The sequence below is a fragment of the Sander vitreus genome, chromosome 2 (genome assembly GCF_031162955.1).
Source record: "Sander vitreus isolate 19-12246 chromosome 2, sanVit1, whole genome shotgun sequence".
Taxonomy (NCBI): domain Eukaryota; kingdom Metazoa; phylum Chordata; class Actinopteri; order Perciformes; family Percidae; genus Sander; species Sander vitreus.
The window spans coordinates 11,160,472-11,186,808 of NC_135856.1; the positions used below are offsets into that span (position 1 = coordinate 11,160,472).

Sequence of the window (26,337 nt, forward strand, 5' to 3'; positions counted from 1 at the left end):
TGGCATGATTTTACAAATCATGTATTAATGTTAAACATAAATGTTGCAGAGTGAATCCTTAGGATTAACTGTATCTGTAGATGACTACCTTACCCGGATAGTTAGCCTATCATTAAAGGTTTTTTTTTTCTTCTCACAAACAGGCGGATTTATATTTGCTAATAATACGTTGGATTCATGTTAAGACATTTTCATTTCTTTTCTTTTTTTACTTAAAAAAATGAACAATACTTTGCAGTGACTCACTGCAGTGACTCTGAGGACCCCCTGTTGAAGATCTCTGGTCTAGATGCTAGTTGTGTTGTGTTTTGTTATGTTTTAGAAAGGTTATACAAGGAATAATGATCTTCATGTTGGTATGTATCCATTTGTTACAGTAAATGGATATGGAACACTTTGTTTTAAAATGTCAGACTCAAAGATGGTTCTTTTAAATATAAATCTAAATAATAATTAGTAAAAAAAAGAAATAGTTGTACCTCATGTGGCTTATTGACATTTTTAATAAAATTCTAAAATTTGGATATTGTAGATTTACAAGTCAAGGATTACACAAGAGATGACTAATAAAAAAGGACATTACTTCCTGTGCCTCACTCTGTCTTTCCCAATTCCCTATATGTTTGTGTACATATAACGTGCACCCTTATGCCATGGAAATATGTTATGATGTGTAGGCTATGTGTAAAATATTCCCTCATTTGGTGTTTTGATGATTGTGGTGGAGAACGCTGACTAACAAAACCACCAAAAGCTCCTATGTTCAACTGGGTTGAGATCTGGTAAATTTGAATGCCATAGCATATGATTCACTTCATTTCACAGCAGACATTTTGACTTGTTACAGCAGGACAGGCACAGGTGTAATTATTATTAATTAATTCCATTTAAATGTCCCAATAAGCAAGCCAGCACAGATAGAGCCCTGAACTGACATACTGTAGCTGTTTAGCACCATTAACTGAATTACTCATTGCTGTGCTTTTTCTACTGTGACATGTCAAAATGTCTTCTGTGAAATAAAAGGCCTGTTGTCTCAGGCAGTAACCATTTACTGTATGGAAGCATCACATCATGTTTCTTTTCTCATTTATTCAAGTGTGTCCTTTAATTTGTCGGCTAAATTGATACAAGTGATATAGTCATACTTAGAAATAAGCATCATCTAATCTTGTGGCTTATGTGGAATTTATTTAGGCCTGATATTTGGAATATACACTATTTGAGAATATGTTGGTTTTCATGGGGCTAGTTTTTTCAGTAGAACAGTTTCTTTAAAAACAGTGAGATCTGTGGATTGTTTGAAATAACCATGGCATTATTTAAATTATAACCACAAACAAAATGTCTGTCACTCCCCATAGAAAAATGTCTTATTTTAATTTGGGTGAATTGACCCTTTAAACCGTGCTGGTATTGTGTCAATAAAGTTTATTCAAATAAACACCGCGACGTCACGACAAACAATGGCAGCCAGTGGTACAGCTGTTACGGTTCTCACTCCTAATGGGAGAAGACAAACAGTTAAAGTGTCTCCAAACACACCGTTATTACAGGTAACTTGTGCTTTAAAGACTATTCGTGTTTTCTAACGTGGACGGTTTGTTTCATTATGTTCCTTTGTTTCCAAACCAGAGCAAACTATTCTCCTCCTGTTAGCTTGTTCGGCTAACAGTAGTTAGCCAGTGACAGATCAGTTTCTGTTTTCGTGCGGATGAAATCAAAAGATTTTGCTAATAAGGTTGCAACTCTCTTACTCAGTTTATATTTGTTATCTTCAGGTGCTGGAGGATGTCTGCAAAAAACATGGGTTTAACCCCGACGATCACGGTTTAAAGTGAGTATCAGTGTGGTTGATGCTAGCTGTCCCAGTACTGACATTTAAGCTAAATCAGAATCAGAATCAGCGTTAATGTCCAAGTATGTGTGAACAAATGCAGGGAATTTGACTCCGGCTTTTTGTTGCTCTCAAAGTACATACACAGAAATAGACATACGGCTAAAAACAAGGAAAGCAAAGCCGAACAAAGTAAACATTAAATATTTGACTACTATTTACAGATTAGTTTGTATCTAAAAAAAGTGTATATATATATTGAAACGTACATACACACATGTAAACAAACATATGGTGAATGTAAACAGTAATACAAAACGGCAATGCAAAAGTACAAATGATGCTGGAATAAATAAAGAATATTAATATATAAGGTTGCCTATATATCTGAGGTAGGTGAATATGACTATACTATATTGGGACTATCATATACATCTTTACATATCTAATTTGCACAGGTGAGATAAAACCCAGGATTTAATATATTGTATAAAGTTGAACAAAAGAAAAAACATCCAGGTGACAATTGTTACTTACTACTTAGAACTCAGTAGCTCTGGAGGAGATATGTTGTCAAATGTAATGGTGCTCTTTATTTTTTATGATTTATATAGGAAAGATTTGATTGTCCTGTCATGCTCACTCGCCTCTCCTCTGTCATCCACTTTTGACAGGTTTCAGAGGACTGCTGTTGACCTCACACTTCAATGGAGGTTTGCCAACCTGCCCAACAATGCAAAACTGGAAATGGTGACAAGTACAAGGAAACAGGCTGTAGCTGACAGCCAGGTTAGTTTAAAGTGTGTGTGTGTGTGTGTGTGTGTGTGTGTGTGAGACAGACAGACAGACAGACAGACAGACAGACAGAGACAGTAAGTGAGATAGCAGTGTTAAATTAAGGTGGCTGACCACATAATAAAGACGCATAGCATCAGTCATCAGTGTGAGTGTGTAAGTACAATATGTAAGGCTACATAATAGTGATTGTCTGCTAGTCTGTGTCACCCGTAGCACTAGTATACAGTAGTAGCTTGATTCTCAGGTCTGACATAGTGAAAAATGTAAACTTATCACATACATATAGTTTTTTAACGTGTGGGATGTACATCTCATATGTTTGTATTTCCAAAATTATGAACAACTGTAACACGATGAACTTTTTATTGTGTTTGATCTACGGAATATCACATGTTTTTTTATTATTGTTTTAGTCATGGTCAAGAACATTTTAAATGATTGGCTGAGAATTAGGCTTGAGAAATAACTGATATTAATATTGTTATTATTATTTATAAACATTGTTCATTTCTCTCAAGTAGAACAGTCAAATAAGTTCAAAATATGGTTTTAGTTAACTGTGACGTAGACTTGGACTCTGGACTAGCAAAGTATCTCTGTAAGGTGTCTCAACTTCAGTGCTTTTTGTTATAGATTCTTTAAGTCAGTGAACTCTATTCCCTCATTTGGTGTTGTGATAATAATAACAATAATAATAATAATGATGATGATGGTGGTGGTGGTGGTGGTGGTGGTGGAGAGCACTATCTAACATGTCGGCCAAAATGTCTTATAGGTGTTCAATCAGTTTGAGATCTGGTGACTGTGTTTTCATCAAACTATTCAGTGACCCCTCTTTTATTCAGGCCTTGTCACACCTCTCTATATCACAATATGATGATTAGGACTGGGTATCAAAATACAGGTGAGTCCCCGAAATGTAAGGAAAGTATAGTGATACTGGTGTCAAAGTATCAGTATTGTATCACATGAAACTAGAAATTAGAGGTGTAACTCTTCAATAAGTGAAACTATTGATACATATCATCATCTTTAAAACGTGCCTTTATTTTGAAATTCCCACTTTACATTTATTCTTTTTATTAAAAAGTGAAAGAGCTCAGTTATAAAATTGTCATATCATATTTTAGTTGCTTTTTGTGAGTTGATATAATTGTAACTGAATCTGTTGAATGAGGCTTTCTTATCGTCTCACATCGATCTCAGGGTGATATCTTGAGGCCCCCTCGTGATATCGTATTGTGATAAAACTTGTGATTTACACCTAAAGCTATGTCAAGATATTGATCAATTGTCCCACCCATAGTTATGTTTGGAGGAAAGAATCCCAGATGATGATGGTATAGCCTTTTATTGCAATATCAATATTCTTTTGGTATTTCTGTCAGCTGTATATGTGAGGTTTTATTGTCAGTACCTGGAAATTCATTAATCCTGTCTGTGTTGCTGCGTTCACTCAGATCTGTATCCAAAAAACACTTTGTTGTAGCTGAGCTGTAGTTTCCTATGACATCATGGCATCATAATCTAAGCAGTAAAATCACGGCTGGTTTTGATCTGCTGTTCTGGTCATTTAATGGTTGGTTGACTGTTGATACCTCACAGATTTTATATACTCGCACACACTCACACTCTTGTACCACACACAGGCGCTCCCAACATTTACCTCAGCCAAACTGGTGCACGAGAGTGTTTCGTGTTGGGCCGTTGACAGCCATAGAGCTCTTTTCATCTCTCCCGGCGTGCCGATGTGCTGGACAACAAGGTTGTTGAGTAAACATAAACAACTCGTAGAATGACTCAGAGAGATAAAGAACAAAAGAGACTCGCACTGATGCCTGGTGTTACTCATTTCCAGACTGAGGTAGGCCCACATGTGCAGCTTAATCAAGTTCGATTATCAAAGAATTTTCTTTCTGCAAAATGGCTCGAGACTGTAGAGCCAAGAACTTACAAAAGGCCACCTAGAGATTTTCATACTTGATATAGTGAGTTTCCTTCCTGCGTTTAAGGTAACCTTTTTGTCACTCATGTCTACAACGTGAAAGGTTAAGATATGGTTTGCATCCACCTATTTTTAACTTTTGTATTTCATAGTGTTTAAAGGCAACTACAATTGTTAAATAATTTAAAGGAAAAAGTCAGTGGGACACTTTAACGTGTTTAACATGCTTGTTTAGTGTTTATGCAGTCGTTTCCATTTTTTTGCTTATTTACTATTCAATTATAAATAAATAAATAAGGTCTTTATTTAAATATTTGCAGTATTTCATTAGAAAAACGCATAAATGAAAAAAGTCTGGTGGCCGATGTTTCTATACCATGTATTTTTCGATCAGATCCACTAAGCGTCCTTTGTCACAAGCGCTTATTGCAATAAATCCAAAAACCGCCACACCCTTTGAGCGGGATTGGCGTGACTAACGGCTCTCAACATCTGACGAAAATCTTTTAAACTGACCTTTGTCGATCTGAATCGAAGACAGATTCAGCAACTGCATGGCCTATTTCTCGCTTAAAATGTTTTCAGAAACACGTTTCGGTGAACTATTTCAGTAACATATGAGATCGTATTCTGAACAAGCCACCATGACAGTCTGGCTTTGAGTTTCCGGAGAAACCGGACCCACGTGACGCGTTCTTCCAATCAGCTGCTGTCGGCAGTCGGCATTGCTTCGGTGTGTTCCGAGGCACTTTTTTTTGGCCAACTCGGGGAGGCAGTTAGTCCGACTGCCTTTTCTGCTGAAGGTCGGCCGTCAGGTTGGTGCGTCACCGGCTTTAGACTGCCAGCTCAAGAGGTGTGGATGGATTATTGTTGATCATTTAGACCTGTGTATTAGGGTTAATGTGTAAAGTGTGTTTGTGGTCTTTAACATATATTTAAACTACAATTGTGTAAGACTTTGGTTTCATATCCCTCAGGTGCGGATTGCACTACAGATGGAGGACGGTTCTCGGCTCCAGGGTTCCTTCTCCTGTGGACAGAGTCTGTGGGAGCTGCTCACACATTTTCCCCAGATCAGGTGCGTGTATGAGCATGTACACATTTGCAAAGTTGGTGTGTGTGTACATCTATCTTTTGTGAGGCCCAAACAGAGAACCAATTTGAGGACATTTTTGGAAAGTGAAGACATGTTTTCCGTTTTCTAACTTCTTCACAGGGCTGTTTGAGGGTTAAGACTTGATTTTCGGGTTTAGGTTAGAATTAAGTTGGGGTTAAACATTAAGTATAGAGTTGCTAAATTGGAGGATCCACTGGTTCTCTAAAGTATTTTCCCCCATTCTGTATTCCCATTTCAAATGTTTCTTAAAAACAATATCCTCAATGTTACTTAACATAGAAAACAGGAGTTTGGTCACTGGTGGTAATGCATACCATAGGAACACAGTTCATTGTAGGGCTGGGTATTGGTACTCTATCTTTAGGTATCAACCGAAATAGGCCACTACCAAGTAGTATGGAAAATTCCCCAGTCAAACGATAGCTGCAGTTGATCCTTTTTGCGCCTAGCTTTGGTGTTGCTAGACACCAATCACTGCAAGCGTTCTTCAATACGTGTGACCAACTACCGCAGCAGCTACAACCCATATAGTCTGTGGTGAATGCTTCAATTCACATGATGGGTATTGAATGAAGTAGAAAAAAAGGTACCAAATTAAGTACCCTATTGGTATCGGTATTATTAAGGGTACAGGTATCAACATGTATTAAATAATACCAAGGCCTAGTTCATTGCTTTGAAGTTAGTTTCATTATTTTATGTTTTTGATTTGAAACATTTTGTCATATTGTACTAATTACCAATTGTACAGCCATAATAAGGTGTTAGAAATGGTCCTTAAAAGTATGGACCACAAACATGTTTGCGTAGCTTTCACTTTCCACTTTGTTGGAAAGTAAAGTTGATCATTGTGTAGGAATGAACGCAGGCCAGCACTGTGTTAGATAACATCCATTCTTCTCACCACTCTTACTGAAGTTTAACTCCCCCACACACACACACACACACACACACACACACACAGCTGTTACTCAGTAGTTCCAGCTGTGCGGTCCCAGGTGCTCATGCATCTGTCCAGCCCTCCTCTCTATTAAATGACATAATCCAGGGAAGTTACGCTTCCATGAAATGAATATTAGCCCAACATCAGCGTAAAAGCTCTGCAAATGTTGTGAAGCAGAGGGGAAAGCTTTTTCAGAACTGAGGAGAACAATAGTAAAACATTTACGGTTCAATTAGTTTCTACACGGTATGGTGCACACATGGTTTACACATGCAGACCGCGTGCCACTGCATCGCATGAGGTTTTATTGTAAAATCCCAGTGATGATTAACCTGAACTAACTTCTGTGTTTTGTTTCGTCGATGTTAGAGTGACCATAATCAGTCTCCCATAATTTTAATCTGTTTTTTTTTTATTACTTGATTTCAGTGTGTCAGAGCTGTCTGAGTCAGGATCCACCCCTGTGTGTGTTTACATGAGAGATGAGGTTTGCAATGTTCCTTTTATCTTTCCATTTTTCAAGAAAATAAAGTGACTTTTACTAATTTGGTTTGTGTGTGTGTGTGTGTGTGTGTGTGTAGGTGAGTGGGGAAGAAGCACTCAAGAAGGCCACTCTGAAGTCTCTGGGTCTTACAGGAGGAAATGCCATCGTCAGGTAGGCTGCTTGTGTTCAAGCTGATTCGAATAATTTAGTTTTACAAACGGCATACTGTGCATAACACCACGTAAACTTGGGACTTATGATACTTATGATTGTCTCCATTTCTGTGTAAGGTTTTTACTCAAAAAGAACAAAGCACAGGGAGAGGAAGATGGCAGAGAAGCCACTGAAACGGCTGCTGTGCCAACTACACCTGTTGCCAAGGAAACCACACCTAGCCCATCACCTCAGCCCGATCCTGCTCTGTCACATCCAGAGACGTCCACAACCGAGGTGCCAACTGAAAATTCAAGCCCCCAAAGGCCAATCGAAGAAGCCCCCCCTGCTCCAACTCCCGCTTCTGCCGCAAGCAGCACCCTCCCTGTACAACAGGAAGAGGTTCCGAACTCCCTCCGTGCAGTTGGGTCAAAGATTTCTCCCGTCGAGAGAGGAAGGCCAGAGGAGGATGGCGAGGAAGCGGGGCCATCAGGACTGAACTCTCACCCATCTTCTTCTTCCTCCTCCTCTTCCGCTCCCTCTGCTCCTTTCATTCCCTTCTCTGGAGGCGGTCAGCGCCTCGGGGGTCCCCAGGGAGGTGCAGTGGGACGCTCACTCTCTTCATCCGCATCATCCTCTTCACTGCCAGCTCTGACTGCAGCAGTAGAATCACCCAAAGCCAAGAAAGCGAAATCCAGCCAAGGTTCTAGCACCAAGGTGAGCCATATCACTGCAAGAAGTGCAAATGAAGGAAGTCCTGATAGCTTATTTTAGTATTATTTCTATTTGGTACAAGCAAATTACACAACATTGTGCTTGAGATAATTTTGACCTCAGAAACAGTAATGAACAAACAATCTTTCCACAAGTCATTGAGTCTAACTGGCAGCCTTTTCTGTTCCTTTTCACAGCCTCAAACCACTGTCAACCAGCCAGACGATGACATGGATCAAGGGGAGGAGTTCTTGGAGGTAAAACCATTTATTTCCGGTCAGACCTTTTCGGAAACCTCTAACCTGTCACCTTGAACAAGCCATGAACACAATATAGACTCGCTTTGCCAGTCTCTCCTCCACAGCACTGCACGGAGTCCTGATGCCGCTCAAAAGTAGCCTCGTGAAGGAACTTGTCTTGGTGGAACGTGTGTACGTTCAAGAGTTGTTTTAGTCGTGCAACAGAAAACTCAGATTGGACAGATAGTCTAGCTATGCAGACTATCTGTAGAGATCTGAGGAGCAGTTAACCACAGTCCTCAGAAATTGGAGTTTAGAATTCCAACACAAAGGAAGCCTAAGGTAACGGAAATCAGGTCGAAAAAAAGGACATACGGTGGAATATCCTGCGGCAACGGGGCAATCCCGGAAGGAGAAGGTCGTGGCTATAGACTAGACACAATGTGATTCTGTAACTATTAATAAGGGTCTGATGACAAATAAATGACTTTGCATTGTTTACCGTGCATCAGCATGTACCTGCACCTCACACAGTATCTTTGCCTCACGTCTGTCCTGAGCCCCCCTGGTGGGGAGATGCGCCTCACAGTTTAAAAACCCTCTGCTTTAGGTGAAAACATCAGTGTGGATTTTAATGTCTCCATCTTTTCACTCACTCACTCACTCACTCACTCTCTCTCGTTCTGCAGCCAGTGGAGAGGGAGCTTCTCATCTACCACCTGGATGCAATGTCCTGTCACTCTGAGGACCACAGGGATCTGCCTGACGAATTCTTTGAAGTGACGATGGATGATGTGCGCAAGCGCTTCGCCCAGCTGAAAAGCGAGAGGTGGGAGAAGGAAGTAAATGGAAGCAGTTGGGTGACTTTGGGTCAGAGGACTGCGTGTGATATTTAGTATAAAACCATAAATACCTTGTTGCTGCAGAAACGCGTCTGGTTCCGGTGTGTTCCGGCACAGTTTGTAACAGATAATTAGTAAGTTTGGCATTTGATCCTGCGGTGTTTTGTCGATGTATAACCCTTAATTGCATAATACCATAGCAATGATGAGAGGCCATAGGCAGGCAGAATGCCGGGCATCGCTGCGTGCGTTTTGAAGTTTTATTTATTATGAGTTTGAAGTTTTTCTTTATTTATGAGCGCTTCTTCAAAACAGATGCAGACAAGTTTACTCTGTGCTCTCTGGATGTGGCCACAGCAGACCACAGCTGCTGAGGCATTGTGTGTGTTTGCAAACATTTTCTCATTTATAAGACGCACTACAAAAGCTTCTAAATATGGCATAGAGGGAGCGATTAGCAAGCCTGTTTTGTGTTGATGTTTATCCTCCAGCCCTTGACCAAACACCGTCAGGTTGAGACCTCACTGCGTACATGCTTTAATCTCCGTCGACATTGACTTAGCTGGCTGCCTCATGGCTACGCTACTACCGCGTCAATTACTGCAATTACCAAGGGGGCAATTAAGCCGACCACAGCAATTCGTCTCTGCCTCTGTCATGCACGCACGCACGCACGCACGGCCACACACGAGTAAGGGTAGAAGATGAAACATTTTCTGCTCATCTTTCCCATTGTCAATTCCACAGTGTGCTTTTTTTATTTTACAGCTCGTTTCAATTACAACTGTGTCCGTCTCTTTCTCCCTCGTTCCTCCAGGAAGTTACTGGAGGAGGCTCCGCTAATGACTAAATCTCTGAGAGAAACACAAGTGAAGGAGAAGATGAAAAGATATCCCAAAGTGAGCACAAGTGACATACACGTTATCACAATCCTGATTTTAATGAATAATGTTTGTATGAAATATACAGCCTTTGAATAACCTGCTGCCACTGTTTGTCTCCAGGTGGTCCTGAGGGTCCAGTTTCCAGACAGACATGTTCTACAAGGCTTCTTCAGGCCCCTGGAGACAGGTGTGTGTGTGTGTGTGTGTGTGTGTGTGTGTGGAGATAGTTCATTTCAGCTCGCTAGCCACAGGTATGGCTGCAATGTTAAAGCTACTTGCGGCTCCCTCACCACATTTATGACTGTAGCCACACCAAAGAGACAGAAATAATGAGGCAGGTCTGTAATTCCAGCGATTCGAGCCACCTCAGGCCCCAACAGCAACACGACAACCAGCAGAACAACAAAATCTGAGGGGAATTCCATCTGAAAAATGAATTATACTCCACGCAGTGACTGATGAAGGTGCAGATAGATCAGTTTGTTCGTGCTTCAGTTGATGTTCTGGCTTTATTTTGTGTCCAGTTGCTGCCGTGAGGCATTTTGTGAGGAGTCACTTGGAGGATCCTCAGCTCAAGTTCTACCTGTGTAAGTGTCATTTAATGTTCCGACTAATTATTCACAACATCATTAAGCATATTAAATCCACCCTAGTGCCTCCTTTTGTAAAGGTTTGATATCATGAAAACCTTATTTCTGTGCATCCACACTTTGCCTGAATATCTCGTTCTTTCTCTCTATGATAATGACTTAGGATTATAAGACTCAATTTGTATTAAACTGGAATCTTCTTTTAAAATTCATCATTAATTAATGGTCCGTCAGCACATACTTTGTCAGCTTTTCTCAGTTTTATTGTCCAATTCTTGATTTATCGTACAGCCAGTGCCTCATGCATTGGAGCTAGTTTTATGACAGAAGCCTTATCAAATTGTAATGATGGTCAGAGTTAGGCCTGCACGATTAATCGTTATAAAGTCGCGTCACAGTCGCCAAACGGGCCACACAGGTTTATCTAGACTAGATTTACTTTTGTGTAAGAAAATGTTAAGTGTTTTCCATCAGCTTGCGGTTATGTATCATGTTCCGAAAAACAGTGTAATCAATTCAGCCTTCCTAATGTACAGTTTCTGTTAGTTTTACATGACAACGGATATTCCAAAGGAAAAGCTTGCAGTTTAACAAAAAGACCTCTCTGCAAACACTGGTTTAATTTCCTTTTTCCAATTCACTTTGTTCAGTTTAACTTTCCAGGATCAGTAATGACTTCAGTGTAGATTTGAGCAAGTATGATGATGTGTCCTCTTTCTACCTTTTTGCTTTTGCTGAAAACTTTCTTTTAGTCATCACCCCCCCAAAAACCATCCTTGACGACCCCTCAGCTACACTGTTTCAGGTAAGATCCCTAAAACTGCCATATAAGTCTTTAGGCAACACTTTCTTTAACCACAATAATAAACAAAATGATTAAACTCAAACAAACCACATCACAGGCAAACTCCAGAGAACCACAACTACAAAACTGACTTCCCATCTTTTAAACTATCTCAACACACACACGCCACTCACGCCACTCACGCCACTCACGCCACTCACGCCACACACGCCACACACGCCACACACTGACTGACTGACTGACTGACTGACTGACTGACTGACTGACTGTAAAATGTATCGGCTGGTCCCTCTCTCATCTTCAAAGCCCCACCACATTCCCGTTCTCCCCCTCTTCTCTTCGTTCCTACACTCTCTCACACTTGTTTCCCCCTTCTCCACTGTCCTTGACCCCAGCTGGGCTTGATTTTTCCCAGACTGACACATGGGGTTAATACAGGCCTTGCTTTGATCTTGACACACACACACTAACACACATACACAGAGCAATGGGCACACTCGATGCTTTGTTGCCTTTTGAGTTCAGAGCGATTCAAATAATGAAAGAGAGTGAAGAGATACAAATGAAAAACAAGAAGTTGTTCTCTTTCTTGTATGGTTCATCAGTCTGTACCCAGACATGGACTTTTATTTTAGATGCATTATTTTAGAATAACTAGAACATTTTCGTCATCACTGCCTCCTGTTTTTTTGTTTTTTTCTCCTGACACTTTCCTCAACCATAAGTAGAGGAATGAAGGGGAGGAAGAGAAAGTAGTTTGAAGTGATATTGTGTTGTGATCATAAACAAGATTCAGCTCCTCAGAGGGATTGGTGCAAAAGACAACGATCCTCAAAAGCACACTTTGAAGTGTGTGTGTGTGTGTGTGTGTGTGTGTGTGTGTGTGTGTGTGTGTGTGTGTGTGCGCGTGTGCGCCTCCCTTTTTGGGTGCCATGATCTCTCTGAATCAAATCTGATGTTGTGATTCTAGTTTGGCCGTTTCTCTTTGTTCATCTTTGTGTCCCTTCCTGAACTTTCCCTCCCTGTTTATCACTACATGTCCCTCTCTTGTTCCCCAACTCCAGCTTTCTCCCTCTTATTCTTCTCGTTCTCCCTCATCCACCTCCACCACCACTGCTCTCCCTCTCTCCGACCCTCTCTTGTGCCTCACCCCCCCTCCCTCACCGCCATGTCTCTATCCATTAGGGACTTAAAAGCGTTAAAGCGCACAAAAACAATCTTTAATCCCCTTGGTGTCATGTCACACACACAGTCTGGCTCCGTTTCCCCTGTCTGTACATCAATCTTTAACACACACACACACACACACACACACACACACACACACACACACAAAAGGAAACTTTAATCTTTTTTTGCCATGGCACATAGACATTAGTGCACACACGTCTCTTTCTTACATACACACACATATACACTCACACACACAGACGCACACTTTAATCACTTTGTGTCATGTCAGGAAAGGAATGCTTCCCAACCCAGAAGCCCTTTGATACCAGACGTCCCCTCCCTCATCCGTCTCTCCCTCTGTCTTCCATCAGGATCTGCTCTGCCTCCCTCCCTCCCTGTTTTTTACACTCTCTCTCTCACACTCTCACTCTCACTCACTCTCTCACTCACTCTCTCACTCTCTCACTCACTCACTCACACTCTCTCTCTCTCTCTCTCTCTCTCTCTCTCTCTCTCTCTCTCTCTCTCTCTCTCTCTCTCTCTCTCTTTCACTCACTCACTCACTCACTCTCTCTCACTCACACTCTCTCTCTCTCTCACTCACTCACTCTCACTCACTCACTCACTCACTCACTCACTCACACACACACAGGTCTTGTCCCGTTGCCCTGTCTCATCCCAAGTGGAAGTGCCGCTGCCAGAGGAGCAGGATAGCAGAAATGCCCATTGTTTCAATGTAACACATTGTTTCCTGCTCACAGGGCTGCGATAATAGCAATTAGTCCAGAGTGTCCCAATTTAGCAACCAGTTGGTGAGGGGGGCAGGAGAGAAAGGACAGTGTGTGTAAGACAGGTTGTAGTGGAGGGCAAACCCATGTAAACCCAGTGACAGCCATGCCACCTTCTTTTGACACTGTTAATTTGAAACTGTGAAAGACTGAGCTAAGGCTGCTTCTCTTATTCTCACCTTTGACTGTTGATTTGAAAATGAAATGACAAATGACGCTGGCATATGTTATTACCTGTAGCTCGCTAGTGTTAGGTAATTAAGCTAATGTTAGCTCCATGAGTTGGTAGAAAACAAAGGGTATGGTGACTTTTTAACGTTTCAAGCTGACAATGGGTCTTAATGTGATACTGCTTAAAAAAGGAATAATAATAATTGTAAGAATAATCGTCTATAAAATGTCAGAGGATCGAGAGAACACCACACACCATTTCCCAGAGCCCAAGGTTATGCCTTTGAATGTCTTGTTTTGTCCAACCAACAGCCTTAAATGTCAGTTAGTGTGATATTATCTGCTCAACCAATAAAAGGTTATAATAACTCACGGTTGGTGTCTGTTTAGAAGCTATTAACTTGGATGCAGTTATGATAAGGGCAAGATTACTATAGATGTTTTAATGTACAAAAGGCTCAAATGTTTCATATCTGTGACAAGATGCTGTCAAAGTAATTGAGAACACATGATGACCAGCAGCTGAAGGATTTGACCAGAAAGTCATTAATCATTCAAAACAACTCAACTTCGTACTTCAGCTTACTTGTCCTCCTGTGTTGCTCATAGGTTTCTGTGAACAGGCATATGAGTAGAAGACTCTTTGTCTTAAACTAGTTTTGTTTGTCTACTCCCTGTTAGAGTCACTGACTCGTGCACTGCTTGCTTGCCTGCCTGTCTGTCTGCGTTCCTACCTCCATAATTGTACGCTTGATAATATCTGCCTGCAAATGGTCCATTATAACCATTAAGACGTTCACCGGAGAGGAGTGTTGTGCTTCAGGGGTGAAAGTGTTTTCACTAACCATTTGATTGTTGCTCATTTTGTGGTCTGCTTCAAAGAACCACGGTTACTGGTTCAGATCCTCGAGCGATGACTCAGGCTTGGATGTGGTGGCAGCGCTTGCTTTGCGTGTAGAAGGGAGGCAGTTTTGTTTAGATTTTTGGGTGTTTTTGCTGAAATTGACTTGTGTGCCAAACATTTTTGATGGCTTCTGTTCACTTCTCCTCCTCTCTCTGTCTGTCTGTAGGCCGACCTGTTTCCTGGTGCTCTGGTGTACTTCGGCTCTGACGCTAAGACAGGTTTTTGACTCTTTTGGTTCTTTTCTTTCAAATGCTGATTGTGAATTAGATACTGGTGTATTACTGAGGAATGTAATAGCATGTATAATGTAGTGTGTGTGTGTGTGCGTGTGCGTCCTCCACAGATATTTACATTAAGAGGGAGCTACTTGAATCCTCTGTCTCGGCCTCGCAAGCAAATGAATCCTTTGCAAGGTTTGTGTGTGCGTTTTTAAATGTGTGCCTGACCGTGCGTGCATTAGGGTGTATATGCACTTGTACCCTGCGGCAACCAGCCTATTTTCCTGTCACAAAGCTGTCATCATTGGAATCCCTTTGAGGTTCAATAAACAGCAGGTGCCCTCATGCGCCCTCATTTCACACACACACACACACACACACGCACACGCACACAAACACACACAAACCATTTTCCAGTCCTTCTAAAGATAGCACCTATTCAGGGCAACCTCTAGCTCACCCAATAAGAGTGTGCGCCCCGTGTAGGCTGAGTCCTTTGCAGCGGCCCGGGTTCGAGTCCGACCTGCAGCCCTTTGCTGCGTGTCATCCCCCATCTCTCTCCCACCTTTCCTGTCTATCCACTGTCACTATCACATAAAGGGAAAAGCCCCAAAACAAATTCTTTAAAGATAGAGCCGAAGTTCACAAAAGTGACCCCCCCCCCCCACCTGAAGTCCTTTTTGCTTCTTTAACAAGATCATTGCTCCTCTGTTTTAGATTTTGATCTCACCCAGTTATTTCACTTCTTTACAGCTCCGCGTGCAAAACAATGCTGCTTTAAATAGATACAAGAACTCAAGAAAACCAAAAAAACAAGATACTTTCGTCAAAGCATCTTTGAGTTTTGAGACACACTTGTTTTATTTTATTTTTTCTTTCCTCATCCCACCTCAGCTGCATGCGCCGATCCCCAACACCCTCCTCTAGCTCTGAGGGCTCCGAGGAGCCGCTGCCTCCTCCGGAGCCGAAGGCTGACACCAGCGGGGCCGCACAAGACGAGAGAGACCCGTCTGCACACACCCAGGCTGCTAAACCTACCAGATCTGAGCCGTGCAAGGTGCCCAAGTGGCTCAAGCTTCCAGGTGAGGACGGAACAGGATGTAGAGCACATGTACTAAAAACACTCACAAAGTCATTTCGGCACCCCACCCCTGTAGTTTGGTTCATTTGGTCCAGACCAAGGAAAGAATTTGCTTTTTGGTTCTCATCCTGTTCATGTTCACAGTGGCTTCTTATAAACAAACCCAAAAGCTGTAAACAAAGTCATAGGACTGACAGGTAACACATTGATCTGACCGTTATAGTGACCGTTATCCTGCATCACCAGCACTACTGTATGTGGTGACACTTATTCTAACTCTAAGTAACCACACACAGTAGTCAGGCTTTTAAAGGGGTCTGAATGATTTTCTCTGGCTCTCTTTTTGAGCTCCTCATTATGACATTTTGTGACATTGGTTCACAATTGGCTGTTTGGCAGATGATGCCCCGGTCCAGTTCTGCAGTACACATGGGTGATGTTTTTGTTTGTTGTAGAAATGTATTTCCTACGTGGCAGCAAAACATTTTTTTACAGAAGCCATCAGAAACTTCTCAAAGTCAAACTGGGTTTCATAAACACTTTATAGGGCTGACTTACTGATACAATATAAACAGACTTAAAGAAAGTTGCTAGACTAGCATTACTTTAGGCTACAAACAACCCATAATGCAACACACTCGGCAGGAGCCGGTTGTGCACCAGGCCAATACAGTATCTTAAAGCACTCGCTTCCCTGACAGTTTACGATCAAAAGGTCTTAATAGTAGTTTAGCTAGTTTAAACACATCTCTTACGTCTTGTGGCTGGTCTGCTTTGCTTTCACACGACAAACAAACCACACCAGAGTCCATTTGGAAGACCCACCTTTTCAGGCCATCTAGGTCCGGTTGTTTGGTCCGGACTAGAGTTCAATTGAAAGCTTTCACACCAGCCCAAAGCACCTTAGGACCCGATCAGACAGAGCGCGTTTTAACAGCCTGGGGCGGCTTTTTGTAAGTGTTTTCAATGAGGGTGAAGCGTTTTGCTTGCTGCTTTTGCGTCACTGAGCACCTCAGGTTTTTTTTTTTCCCCCGTAGCTCCCAGAACGCCTCGAGTTGAGAAAACTTAAACTCAGAGCGGAAAAAACACCTGATGTCATTTAGCTTCAGAGCAAAATAACGGTTGGCTGAGGACGGGTGATTCGATGGTTGCCTAGCAAGAATAACAAAAAGATCTAGTCTGATAGGGACGCCTTCAACAAGAAAGGAATTGCAGTGCGCCTCGGGTTTTGCAACCTGCAAACACGCTCCGTTTGATCGCGGCCTCGCACACCCAAAACAGAAAGTATTTCACCCTTCCAGCCATCCTCCTCAGAGATGAAAATCTTTTCTTTTTTTTCCTGTAGCCAAAGAACAGAAGGCTTTGAGCCACACGATTGTTGTTGTGGTAAAGAAACACACACACACACACACACACACACACACACACACACACACACTTACCCAAAAACCACAGTCAATAGGAAATTGACTTTTGAAAGCCGAATTCCTCATGACTCAGAAGATAAGGATGCATTTTAGGATGAACCAATTAGTTCAGGATGGTCACCCCCTCTGGCCCAGGAGACCACTACAGACACTCAGGGCCCAGGGAGAGAGCCTGCTGCTGGGCCACATCACACAGCATGAGCCCCTGTGGTCTGTCCAGGCACGGCGCTTTTCTGTTGTTCTATTGTAATGTTTCTGGTGGTCACTGTATTGATGTTTTTGTTTTGAATTATGCTCCCTTTCCTCTCTCTCTGCCTGTCTTGTTTGTGTTTTTGTGCACATTTGATTTCTGGCTGATCTCTGTGTGTGCCCATGTGCGTCTTTTAAGAAAGTTGTGGCTGCTTTCTCTTTCATGAGAACAGTTAAAAGAAAAAAAACTGATTCAGGAATTATAGGCTCCATATGTGGAACCCTACAGTACAGAGGACTTAAACACACTCTCTCTCTCTCTCTCTCTCTCTCTCTCTCTCTCTCTCTCTCTCTCTCTCTCTCTCTCTCTCTCTCTCTCTCTCTCTCTCTCTCCCTCCCCCCCCCCTCCATAAGTGAAGATGCCGGGTAGTTTAACCTGTCTCTTAGCGGTCAAGACATGCTGGAGTATTGGCAAGATTAACGTCGACACACTTCTAGAGTTCAGCAGTCTGGTGAATTTCTGACACGCCAATAAAGCTCGGTATCTTTTGGATAAAAGCTTTCAGCTCCTTTCAGCATTGTGTTGATGCCCTGTAATGACAGGAGTTATTACACGTCACATGTTGCACATGAGTGTTCTGAAAAACAGCCGTCTCTGGATGATTTAGCCTTTTTTAAATGATTTGCAATGCGTATTCAGTAACGGTGTTACAATTCAGTAGTGGTCATACATTTTTTCATATCCTGTTGAATGACGACCTATTTAAAGGAAAAGTTTGACATTTGGGAAAATATCCGCTTTCTTGCGGAGAGTCGCGTTCTTTACGTTAAATATATTATAGGTATAGCCATTAGACATTTGCTTAGCTTAGCATACAGACCGGCTCTGTCCAAAGTAAAAAAAAAAGAAAGTGTACCGGTACCTCCAAAAGCTCACTAATTAAACCGCTTTGTATTATTTGTTTAATCCGTACAAAAACAAAGTGTATAAACCACATGTTGTGGTTTTTACATGGGTTATGTGTCCCACTATTTGTTGGCCGTGCGCAGTGACATCATATTTAATGGACAGAGTGGTATCGAGCTTCTCACCAACCTTCAGAAAGAAAGTGAAAAGTATTTCCCAAAATGTCAACCTATTCTTTTACATTTAACGGGAGTCGAGTCATGGATTTCTTTTCAAATGTCTCAGAATAAAATATTACGAATTTTTTTCTGATAATTCAAAATCAAACCTTTTGTTGATTTGCCGAGCTACTAATTACTGTCTCCTGTTTCCTGCACAGGTAAAAAATAAGACGGCTGCGTGTGTTGATGGGAGGACTTACCATGAAAGACTTCTGACAAGCTGCTTGCAGACTGAGTAGAGCACTTAAACCTTTTGCTGCGCTTTAATAAAAGGCTCAACTTTGTGACGGCTGCGGAAGAAGCCTGCACTTCACTAGGTTTGTAGTAATGAAAGAAAGAGACTATACTTCGTTGCTCAAAGGATTGTTGTGATTCATTCCGGTTGATCTCTAGGAGGAAAGAGTGCTGAAGAGGCTGCATTTATTCAGCAGGTGAAAATGTTGTGCAAAGTGAATAAAGATTGTTGAATTAAAACGGTCTTCTATCGTCTTGTACTGAAGTTCAAATTACACATCCATTGTTCTCATCCAATTTGCTCAAAGGCCAAGAACCGACTCTGGACACACCACCACAGTTTTGTTTCCATAGTTTACTGTATGTATTGTGTCTATCTTGGCCTTTGATGCATCCTCTACTGTTTTTAACAGGTTCAATAGGAGAGGTCTTTTAGTTGGGGACATGGACGGAGTTTACTTTGCTAACTCTGGATATATTCATTATGTTTATGACTGAGTTTTAGCTTTTTTCTGTAATTGAAAACTTTTCCATTCCTTTTTGAACCAACACGTTTGTTATTCCATATAACTAAATGGGTCAGTAGCTGGAGCCAATCATGGTGGACAACAAAACCCAGCTAACCTCCTGCTAAAGCTAACCAGCACTGTCACTGTGACCTCACAAAAGTGTTTTTGGCCATAACGCAAGAATAACTATGCTAATTCTGACAACATTTCACACTTATGTCTAATAGGATCAAATGATGTGATGACATTTTACCTTATTGTAAAGGTCAACATCATAATGTACTGAAAAAAAAAAAGCGATTTGGATTTGGTGGCACTAATCTTAAAACTCTGGTGATCTCTGCTGCCGGGTTCAAGATGTGTGTGAAGCATCATCACTATATTGTGAGTCTGGACAGACATGAACCTGACTGGTATGGTGGGACTGGCGGAGGCATACAACAGCACGGAGGTAGTTCTAATGTATTATGTAGGTTAATGTTTACATTTTTATATATGCCAGCTGACCAGCATTAAAACTTAAATCAATTTTTCTGGCCAAACTTACTGTCCTTTGCCTTTGTAAGTATGTGTTTGGAAGTATAGCGCTACAGTAGGCTATATCTGGAGAAAAAAAAACCAGCAAATTTATTTTCATTTTCAGGGCAATGACGGAAAGTACATCAGAGGCACTGTATGTGTCTGAGTTTCTGCGTAAGTGAATGGTGGTGTTGGAAGAGCAGCTCAACATTTTTCAGGTGCCTCCCTGTAACCATGGAGACCACAGCTTTGATCTAACAGAACAGACCTCATGATGCACAAATTCATGCAACCTCTGACTCTCACCATAGACAGTAAAAGACATGCCCTGACTTATCTGATCGTCCACTGGTAATAGTAAACAATCAGCATGCAGCCATTTTGTCTCTCTCTCACACACACACACACACACACACACACACACACACACACACACACACACACACACACACACACACACTCTTCCTCAGCCTTCTCACCAGCTGCAGCCTCATTCGCTTTCAGCTGCAGGAGAAAAAAAAAGAGCCCGAACACAGAGGAGAGTAGGTCTCTCTCGCTCTCTCTCTGTCTGTCTGTCTGTCTGTCTGTGTCTCTCTCTCTCTAGAGAGAGTATGAGGGAGGAGTGCATTCCATCCACTTGTCTGACACACACACTTTCCGTCTCCCTTTTGCAAATTAATTACTTCCAACTGCCCCTGGACTCTTTGATGCCAAATAAAGCGTCAGAGTTTGTGTGGGTTGTGTGTCAAGTGAGGGAAGTTTGACTTACTCAAATTCAGCTTTACACAACTGTACTGGTACACATAGAAACTGCCTTGAAAATATGAAATTTCTCAAACTTTTTTTAAAATATTTTTTTTAAGTCTAAGCATTCAAAAGTAACTGTGTGCTCATAGTTGCTCATTTGCTTACTGTACAGACAAAGTTGGACATGAAAAGTCTGGGTCTTTTTTTAGCTGCAGCACTGCTGCTTTGCTACAATAACGGCCCCTGGTGGAAGCTGGTGCAATGAGCAGAACAACTCTAAAAATGTTCTTGCATCCCAGCAGCTCAATTTGCAACATCAACACAGACAAATATTTAGGACAAGAAACATGAGTACATACAGTCACAGAAGACCCCTTCAATGTATATTTGATCTGACAAATGGTTCCTCAAGACCACCGCTGCCTTAGTGAGAAGAATTGGCTGACTGAGTTTAAACATGTGACTGTTGTTCCCTTTTCTTGCTGTTTTCTCATTATTTATATATATATATATATATATATATATATATATATATATATATATGTGACAAATGTGTCTGTAGTTAATGCACAGATGATTTTGTCTTTGTGGTGCTCTGTTAAATGTCACATGTCAAAATGCTGTTTGTGATTCTGTGAGTGATTCTTTTTCTAGTTATTATTTGATTAAGATCCACAATGCAGGAGGGCAGCTACAGTTGTGCAGTGAGGTAATGGGCCCCAAGCTGTCCATCATTGGGTGACACCTATCCTCCGACGTCCTCTGAGTGGCTGGCACAGGCACAGTTAGTCTGTGTGTGTGGCAGCTGCACTGTCTTTGTGTGAGGAGCCTCTGTCAGTGAGGAGGAAGACTCCATTCCCTCCGTCAGTGAGGAGGAAGAATCCATCACCTCTGTCAGTGAGGAAGAAGACTCCATCACTGCTGTCTGCACTGGTGTCACACACAGCTTCTTGGCCTGTTGAGTGTCCTCTTCAGGATCAGATGCAGATGCTGCAACAAAAAACACTGATCAGGCTTCTTACTAAGTTGCTGCTCCTTAAACCTGCATTAAACAACATGTTAATACTAGTATTGAATAAAAAAAAAAATATTCTGAAAGGGTCACAACTTCTGTTGTGATTCTGATAAGTTCTGATTTTTTTGTGACAATACACGATTCAGTATTCAGCAGAAAATACAAGGACAAGACAATTTTCGTCCTGCTGGCTTTCACGCTTTCTCTTTCTACAGGAAAAAACAAAGTAAGATCTCATGTTAGCACTGTGTAAAAGTGTGAGGAAAGATGTATTTTAGAGAGAAAGCAGAATAATACAAGACATGGGCTGAAATGTAAATATAAGAGGATTGTGATTTGATAATGAGTCTGCCATGTTTATGACCACAGATCATGAGTAAGTCAGAAAAAAAGAAAAGTACATTTTGACCAAAACTTACCTTGACTTGGAGGTGTTCAGTGGAGGAGCAGTAGAGACAGGGGGAGCAAAATGATCTTCTGCTATGACCTCGTACAACATCTCTCCATTCCTACACAGATAAAGACAGAAAAACACATTAGATAATAGAAAGAGAGTTTGTGATGATACAAACAAAAGCTCAATAGCTGTGTACACTCGTGTGTGTTTGTTTGCATTTGTGTGTGTGTTACTTACCACACTCCAACCCAACGCAGGCTCTGGCCTTCAGAGAGCTTCACCACAGGCAAAATGTTACACTGCAGACACAAAGACACACAGAACAGGTGATGAGACAAGCTGCAATAGTGTCATATGACCACCAGGTGTCAGGATTTTCCTCCCTTTAAATTATAATTACTGTTTGAATGACATCTGTGGAGTAAAATCACATCTGGAGAAATTACAACATACAGGTTTCTGTTGAGGGTCACAGGGGTCAGAAGGTCCGGTAACCACGGCGCAAACAGCTGAACAAGGGCCTAATTTATGCATTCATGCTAAATGATATCTTCGAGTCACTGAGAGCAAGTGGGAAGCATAGGAAAGTAAAATTCTGCTACATGCTTTAAGTGAAAATAATTTCTAATACCTATCCCTAACCTTTACTTATTATCTTACCTGTCCCTGGCTATATGCACCTGCCTGACTATACAGGTGACCTGGCTGTATAATGTCTCCCTGACACAGAAGTCCATCGTACATGGTGGGAGCAGCCATCAGTGGATTTTGCTGCTCAAGCATATGAGAATCTGCCATCATGGGGATACACGCACCATATCCTTCAGCCTGACTTTCTACTGGCTGAGGGTGGGTGTTGAGTTCCAGCTCAGCAGGGACAAGAGGAGGAGATGGAGGGTTGGGTGTGTCAGTCAATATTTCATCAATGGCCGCCCAGACAGTGGAAAGCAGCTCTCCCCTCTCCATCTCCTCTATAGCACGCTCTATCTCTGCACTAACATCCATTTTGGTGTCAGAGATGTGCCGTCTCCCTACAGCTTGTTGTCACTGAACTCTTCCAGAAGAACGACTCTGTCTGATTCTGTCTGGTGGTTACTGGACTCCTGTCACACACAGTCACAGAAAGCTGGTTTGGAGACACTGTTATTGGGAGTAACATTACATATTATATTATACTAGAGATATATTGTATGTTGTAGTTCACTACATTTATGTGACAGCTATAGTTACTTTGCAGCTATGGATTCACATACAAAATATATGATTGGTTAATAAATTGTGATGATTTGTCTTAGGTTTACCTACTCAACAACATATACAGTTATTATAACTTGACCTGGATCAACTACAACATTAAAATGCTGCTTAGCTTACATGTAAATGGATCAATAATAATATTCCAATATTAAAATGTAAACAATGACACTTTAAAAGGGGCCAATCTGCATGATGAGTGTTTTTACCTCAATATTTCTGTACTTTTTAGTTCAGTAAGAGTTGAAGGCAGCTAGTCAAGTTTATGCATCAGTATCAATAAACATATAATATATACTGCCGGTAATAGCATATATCTCTGGGCCTCAGTCAGACTACTTCTACTTTGTATGCTTTAAGTACATTTTGCTGATAATACTTATGTACTCATAAGTACTTAAGTAAAATGTTGAATTTACTTCTTTACTTCATAATATTACTGCGTTCAAGTTGAAGAATAGGCCCACGGTTGTGTAAACAACAACATGCTTTAGAGAAAAGATAACGTTAGCAGCAGTGACATGTGAATGAAGAATGTCCGTTGTAACAATGTCTGTTACTGCAAGTTCACAGCAGTTAAAAAGCTACCTGTTTAGATACTTACCTATGAGCTAATGCATTCACTGACGGTTCAGATCGCTAACTTTAAACTGTTCTTCCGACTTTTTCTTGAGTTTTGTCGCTTTGAATATACCGGTATGTGTGGTTCACAGGTTGAAGTCTGCTGGTGAAATGAACCTATTCCGCTGAAAGAACCTCTCATTGTATCACACATTCTGTAGTTAGTTAATTCAAATATTTGATTCTCGGATTCCATTCCTATTTTTACAGTCTATGTTCCATTCACATATAACTGTTTATTTCTACACAGCTAGGCTATCAAAGCTCAAAAGTAACATGGGAAATAAATCCCAAAAAGGGATCAATTCAAAAATAAAATAAATCAAAATGTTCCCAAAAAAGAAGGGGCATTAAAAGGTACTACATATACTGTATAAAAAATGTGTTTTTTTCTGTATTTATTAATGCTTTATAGATTTATTCCTGTAATTTCTGTGTTTAATTGTATTATTTATCTATTTATGTTTCCACATGTATTTATTTATTTATTCATGAATGTATTTCTCTATTAAAATATTAGATACATACTGTGTAGACTTTGTACTTTCATCTGTCATGGACCACATCACATGTCCCCCTTTTGCAGTGGTGAAATTTTACTAAGTACATTTACTCAAGTACTGTTACGTTAAGTTGGAAACTTTTTGTACTCCACTACATCTCATATTGTGCTTTTTACTTCAATACATTGGTCTGACAGCTTTAGTTACTTTTCAGATTACAGTTTCTCATCCCCTTCCTGTCCAATGAAAACCATGCATCTTCAGATGTGTTGATTTTATTTTTAGTTTGTGATAAACTGAAGGATGAAGTGTTTCTTTATGTGTTGAGCTAATTCTCCTACGCCTCTTGGATCAGCTGGAAAACACATTGTCACAAAGCTGAAAACAGGATTGTTTTTCTGACACCATGAAATGTTGATTTTCTTTTAGAGATAGTATTCAGTGTAGTATTTTCACAGTGAGGTATTAGTACTTTTACTTAAGGACCACTGCCCTTTGATATTATTCAGATGGCCATTGTGTACATTTTTACATTATTGAGTGAAAAATGACCATAGGCTCTCACACACCTGCAGGTGGAGACAGAGACCTGGACAGATATGATCAAACCAGACTGCTGCTCACTGAGCCGGCTGGTAATCATGAGATGGGAGCATAGTTAGATAGACTAGAAGAAGAAGAAAAAATACAATTTAAGATGATTATTTTGGAAGCTGCAGTTTAATAAAAGGGTAATTGGAATTTTAAATATATGTTATTCATCGTAAATGGGCAAACGTGTTATGTGACTCACTACCAGGGTTATTACTTAGTATGTGTGTTTATTGTCCCGGGACACTATGGTCCTCTCTGCTATAGGCTTTTTGCCATTTGTTTGTTTCAAATTTTGGATTAGTCAGTTCTCCTCAGTTCTTTGCAGCCTTTTAGTCTATTTTTGTCACAGTGTGTCTCTCTGTCCCTGCTCTCTAGCCACATTCCCTATTTCCCAGGCCCTTTCATTGCCATTTTCCATCCATCCACCAGATGCCCTCGGACTTTCCTTCCTTGCCCCATCACCTAACTGCCCCACCCATCTACACACCTGTTCCCACTTCTCTCCTCTGCTCTGCAGTTGCTTGGCCTTCCCAGCCCTCTCCTCACCTGCATGTTATTCCATCATCCGTCACTCACTTCATATATCCAGTCCACCTACTTTGTTCCCTTGTCAGGTCATCAAAGCTGCAGTGTGGTTTTCTCTCACTGATTTTGAGCCTCTGTTACCTGCCTGCCTTTGTCTGCCCGATTAGCTGTGTATGGGTCCTCCTTGTTGTCGCTCTCCCTCACTGTTGTGATGATTTTTAGTTTGATTTTGACCCCCAAACTCCACTTTCATCATACTCGTCTCTAGTCTCATTAGGCAGCGGTTTTCAGCAAACAGCTCTGGTAAGCTCACTACTTGGTCAGAACCAAACAGCAGGCAGCCACAGTAAGCGACTGGTGAGCCGAGTGGACAATGTTGCTGCTGATTTGTCTCAGGAGTTGGTGGAGACCAAAATAGAGCTATGAGGTGAATGAATATTGCACTTACATTCATCAGGTGGCCGTAAACACAACTTCAATGAATGCTGCACGCCTGCTGTGTAATAAGATAACTCTTAGTTATGTAGTAGGTTAGGTTAGGTTACTTTATTGTTACCCGTAGGTAAACTAGTTTTACAGTCTAAGTAATGTTAGCCATAACAACTTTATATAGTAATACTACATCAAAGTTCTATTTACAGTTTGTTATGCTGCCCCCCCAAGTGGCGGGGGTCATCTAAAACGGTATGCTGTTCAGCATATATTCTTCAGCAACATGTTGAAAACCCTAACCCTTTTTAGGGTTGACTTTAACTTTGTCAACCCTAAAAAGGCTCAATGGTGATTAAGAGAGGAATGAGTGTGGTGAGAGAAAATCTACATTAAAACCTTTTAAAACATTTTTCATTGGTCAGATCTAACTCTCTGGTCATGTCACTTCTACACTCCCAGCTATGTAATTGAATTCACCTCATTCCACAGGGTCTATAATGTTTCTGCGTGCCCCGACTCCACGCCCAACCACATGTACACACATCTCTTTGACACTC

At 41.2% G+C, this 26,337-nt stretch overlaps 1 protein-coding gene across 4 annotated transcripts; it reads left to right on the forward strand.

Moving 5' to 3' along the window:
• The first annotated feature begins 1,452 nt into the window (after nucleotides 1-1,452).
• aspscr1 (ASPSCR1 tether for SLC2A4, UBX domain containing) lies at nucleotides 1,453-18,908 on the forward strand. 4 transcript variants are annotated; one of them, XM_078277241.1, is made up of 17 exons: nucleotides 1,453-1,556; nucleotides 1,782-1,837; nucleotides 2,512-2,626; nucleotides 5,558-5,658; nucleotides 7,070-7,127; nucleotides 7,222-7,295; nucleotides 7,415-7,994; nucleotides 8,189-8,248; nucleotides 8,920-9,059; nucleotides 9,890-9,971; nucleotides 10,077-10,143; nucleotides 10,481-10,543; nucleotides 11,299-11,351; nucleotides 14,554-14,605; nucleotides 14,731-14,800; nucleotides 15,500-15,687; nucleotides 18,589-18,908. In XM_078277241.1, exons 1-17 carry the CDS (start codon nucleotides 1,467-1,469, stop codon nucleotides 18,597-18,599), a joined length of 1,860 nt encoding a protein of 619 aa, XP_078133367.1. In that variant the 5' UTR covers nucleotides 1,453-1,466; the 3' UTR covers nucleotides 18,600-18,908. The 4 variants fall into 4 exon arrangements, with proteins under 4 accessions (XP_078133367.1, XP_078133378.1, XP_078133357.1 ...); XM_078277252.1 differs by lacking the exon at nucleotides 14,731-14,800; XM_078277231.1 differs by lacking the exon at nucleotides 14,554-14,605.
• Nucleotides 18,909-26,337: the final 7,429 nt, after the last annotated feature.

What these genes read in the sequence shown, in the direction of transcription:
- aspscr1 (XM_078277231.1), top strand. Translation starts at nt 1,467, where the DNA reads ATGGCAGCCAGTGGTACAGCTGTTACGGTTCTCACTCCTAATGGGAGA. An exon ending in CTTCAGGCCCCTGGAGACAG is followed by an intron (nt 10,144 to 10,480) that starts GTGTGTGTGTGT and finishes TTTTGTGTCCAG; the next exon opens with TTGCTGCCGTGAGGCATTTT. An exon ending in TCAGCTCAAGTTCTACCTGT is followed by an intron (nt 10,544 to 11,298) that starts GTAAGTGTCATT and finishes ACTTTCTTTTAG; the next exon opens with TCATCACCCCCCCAAAAACC.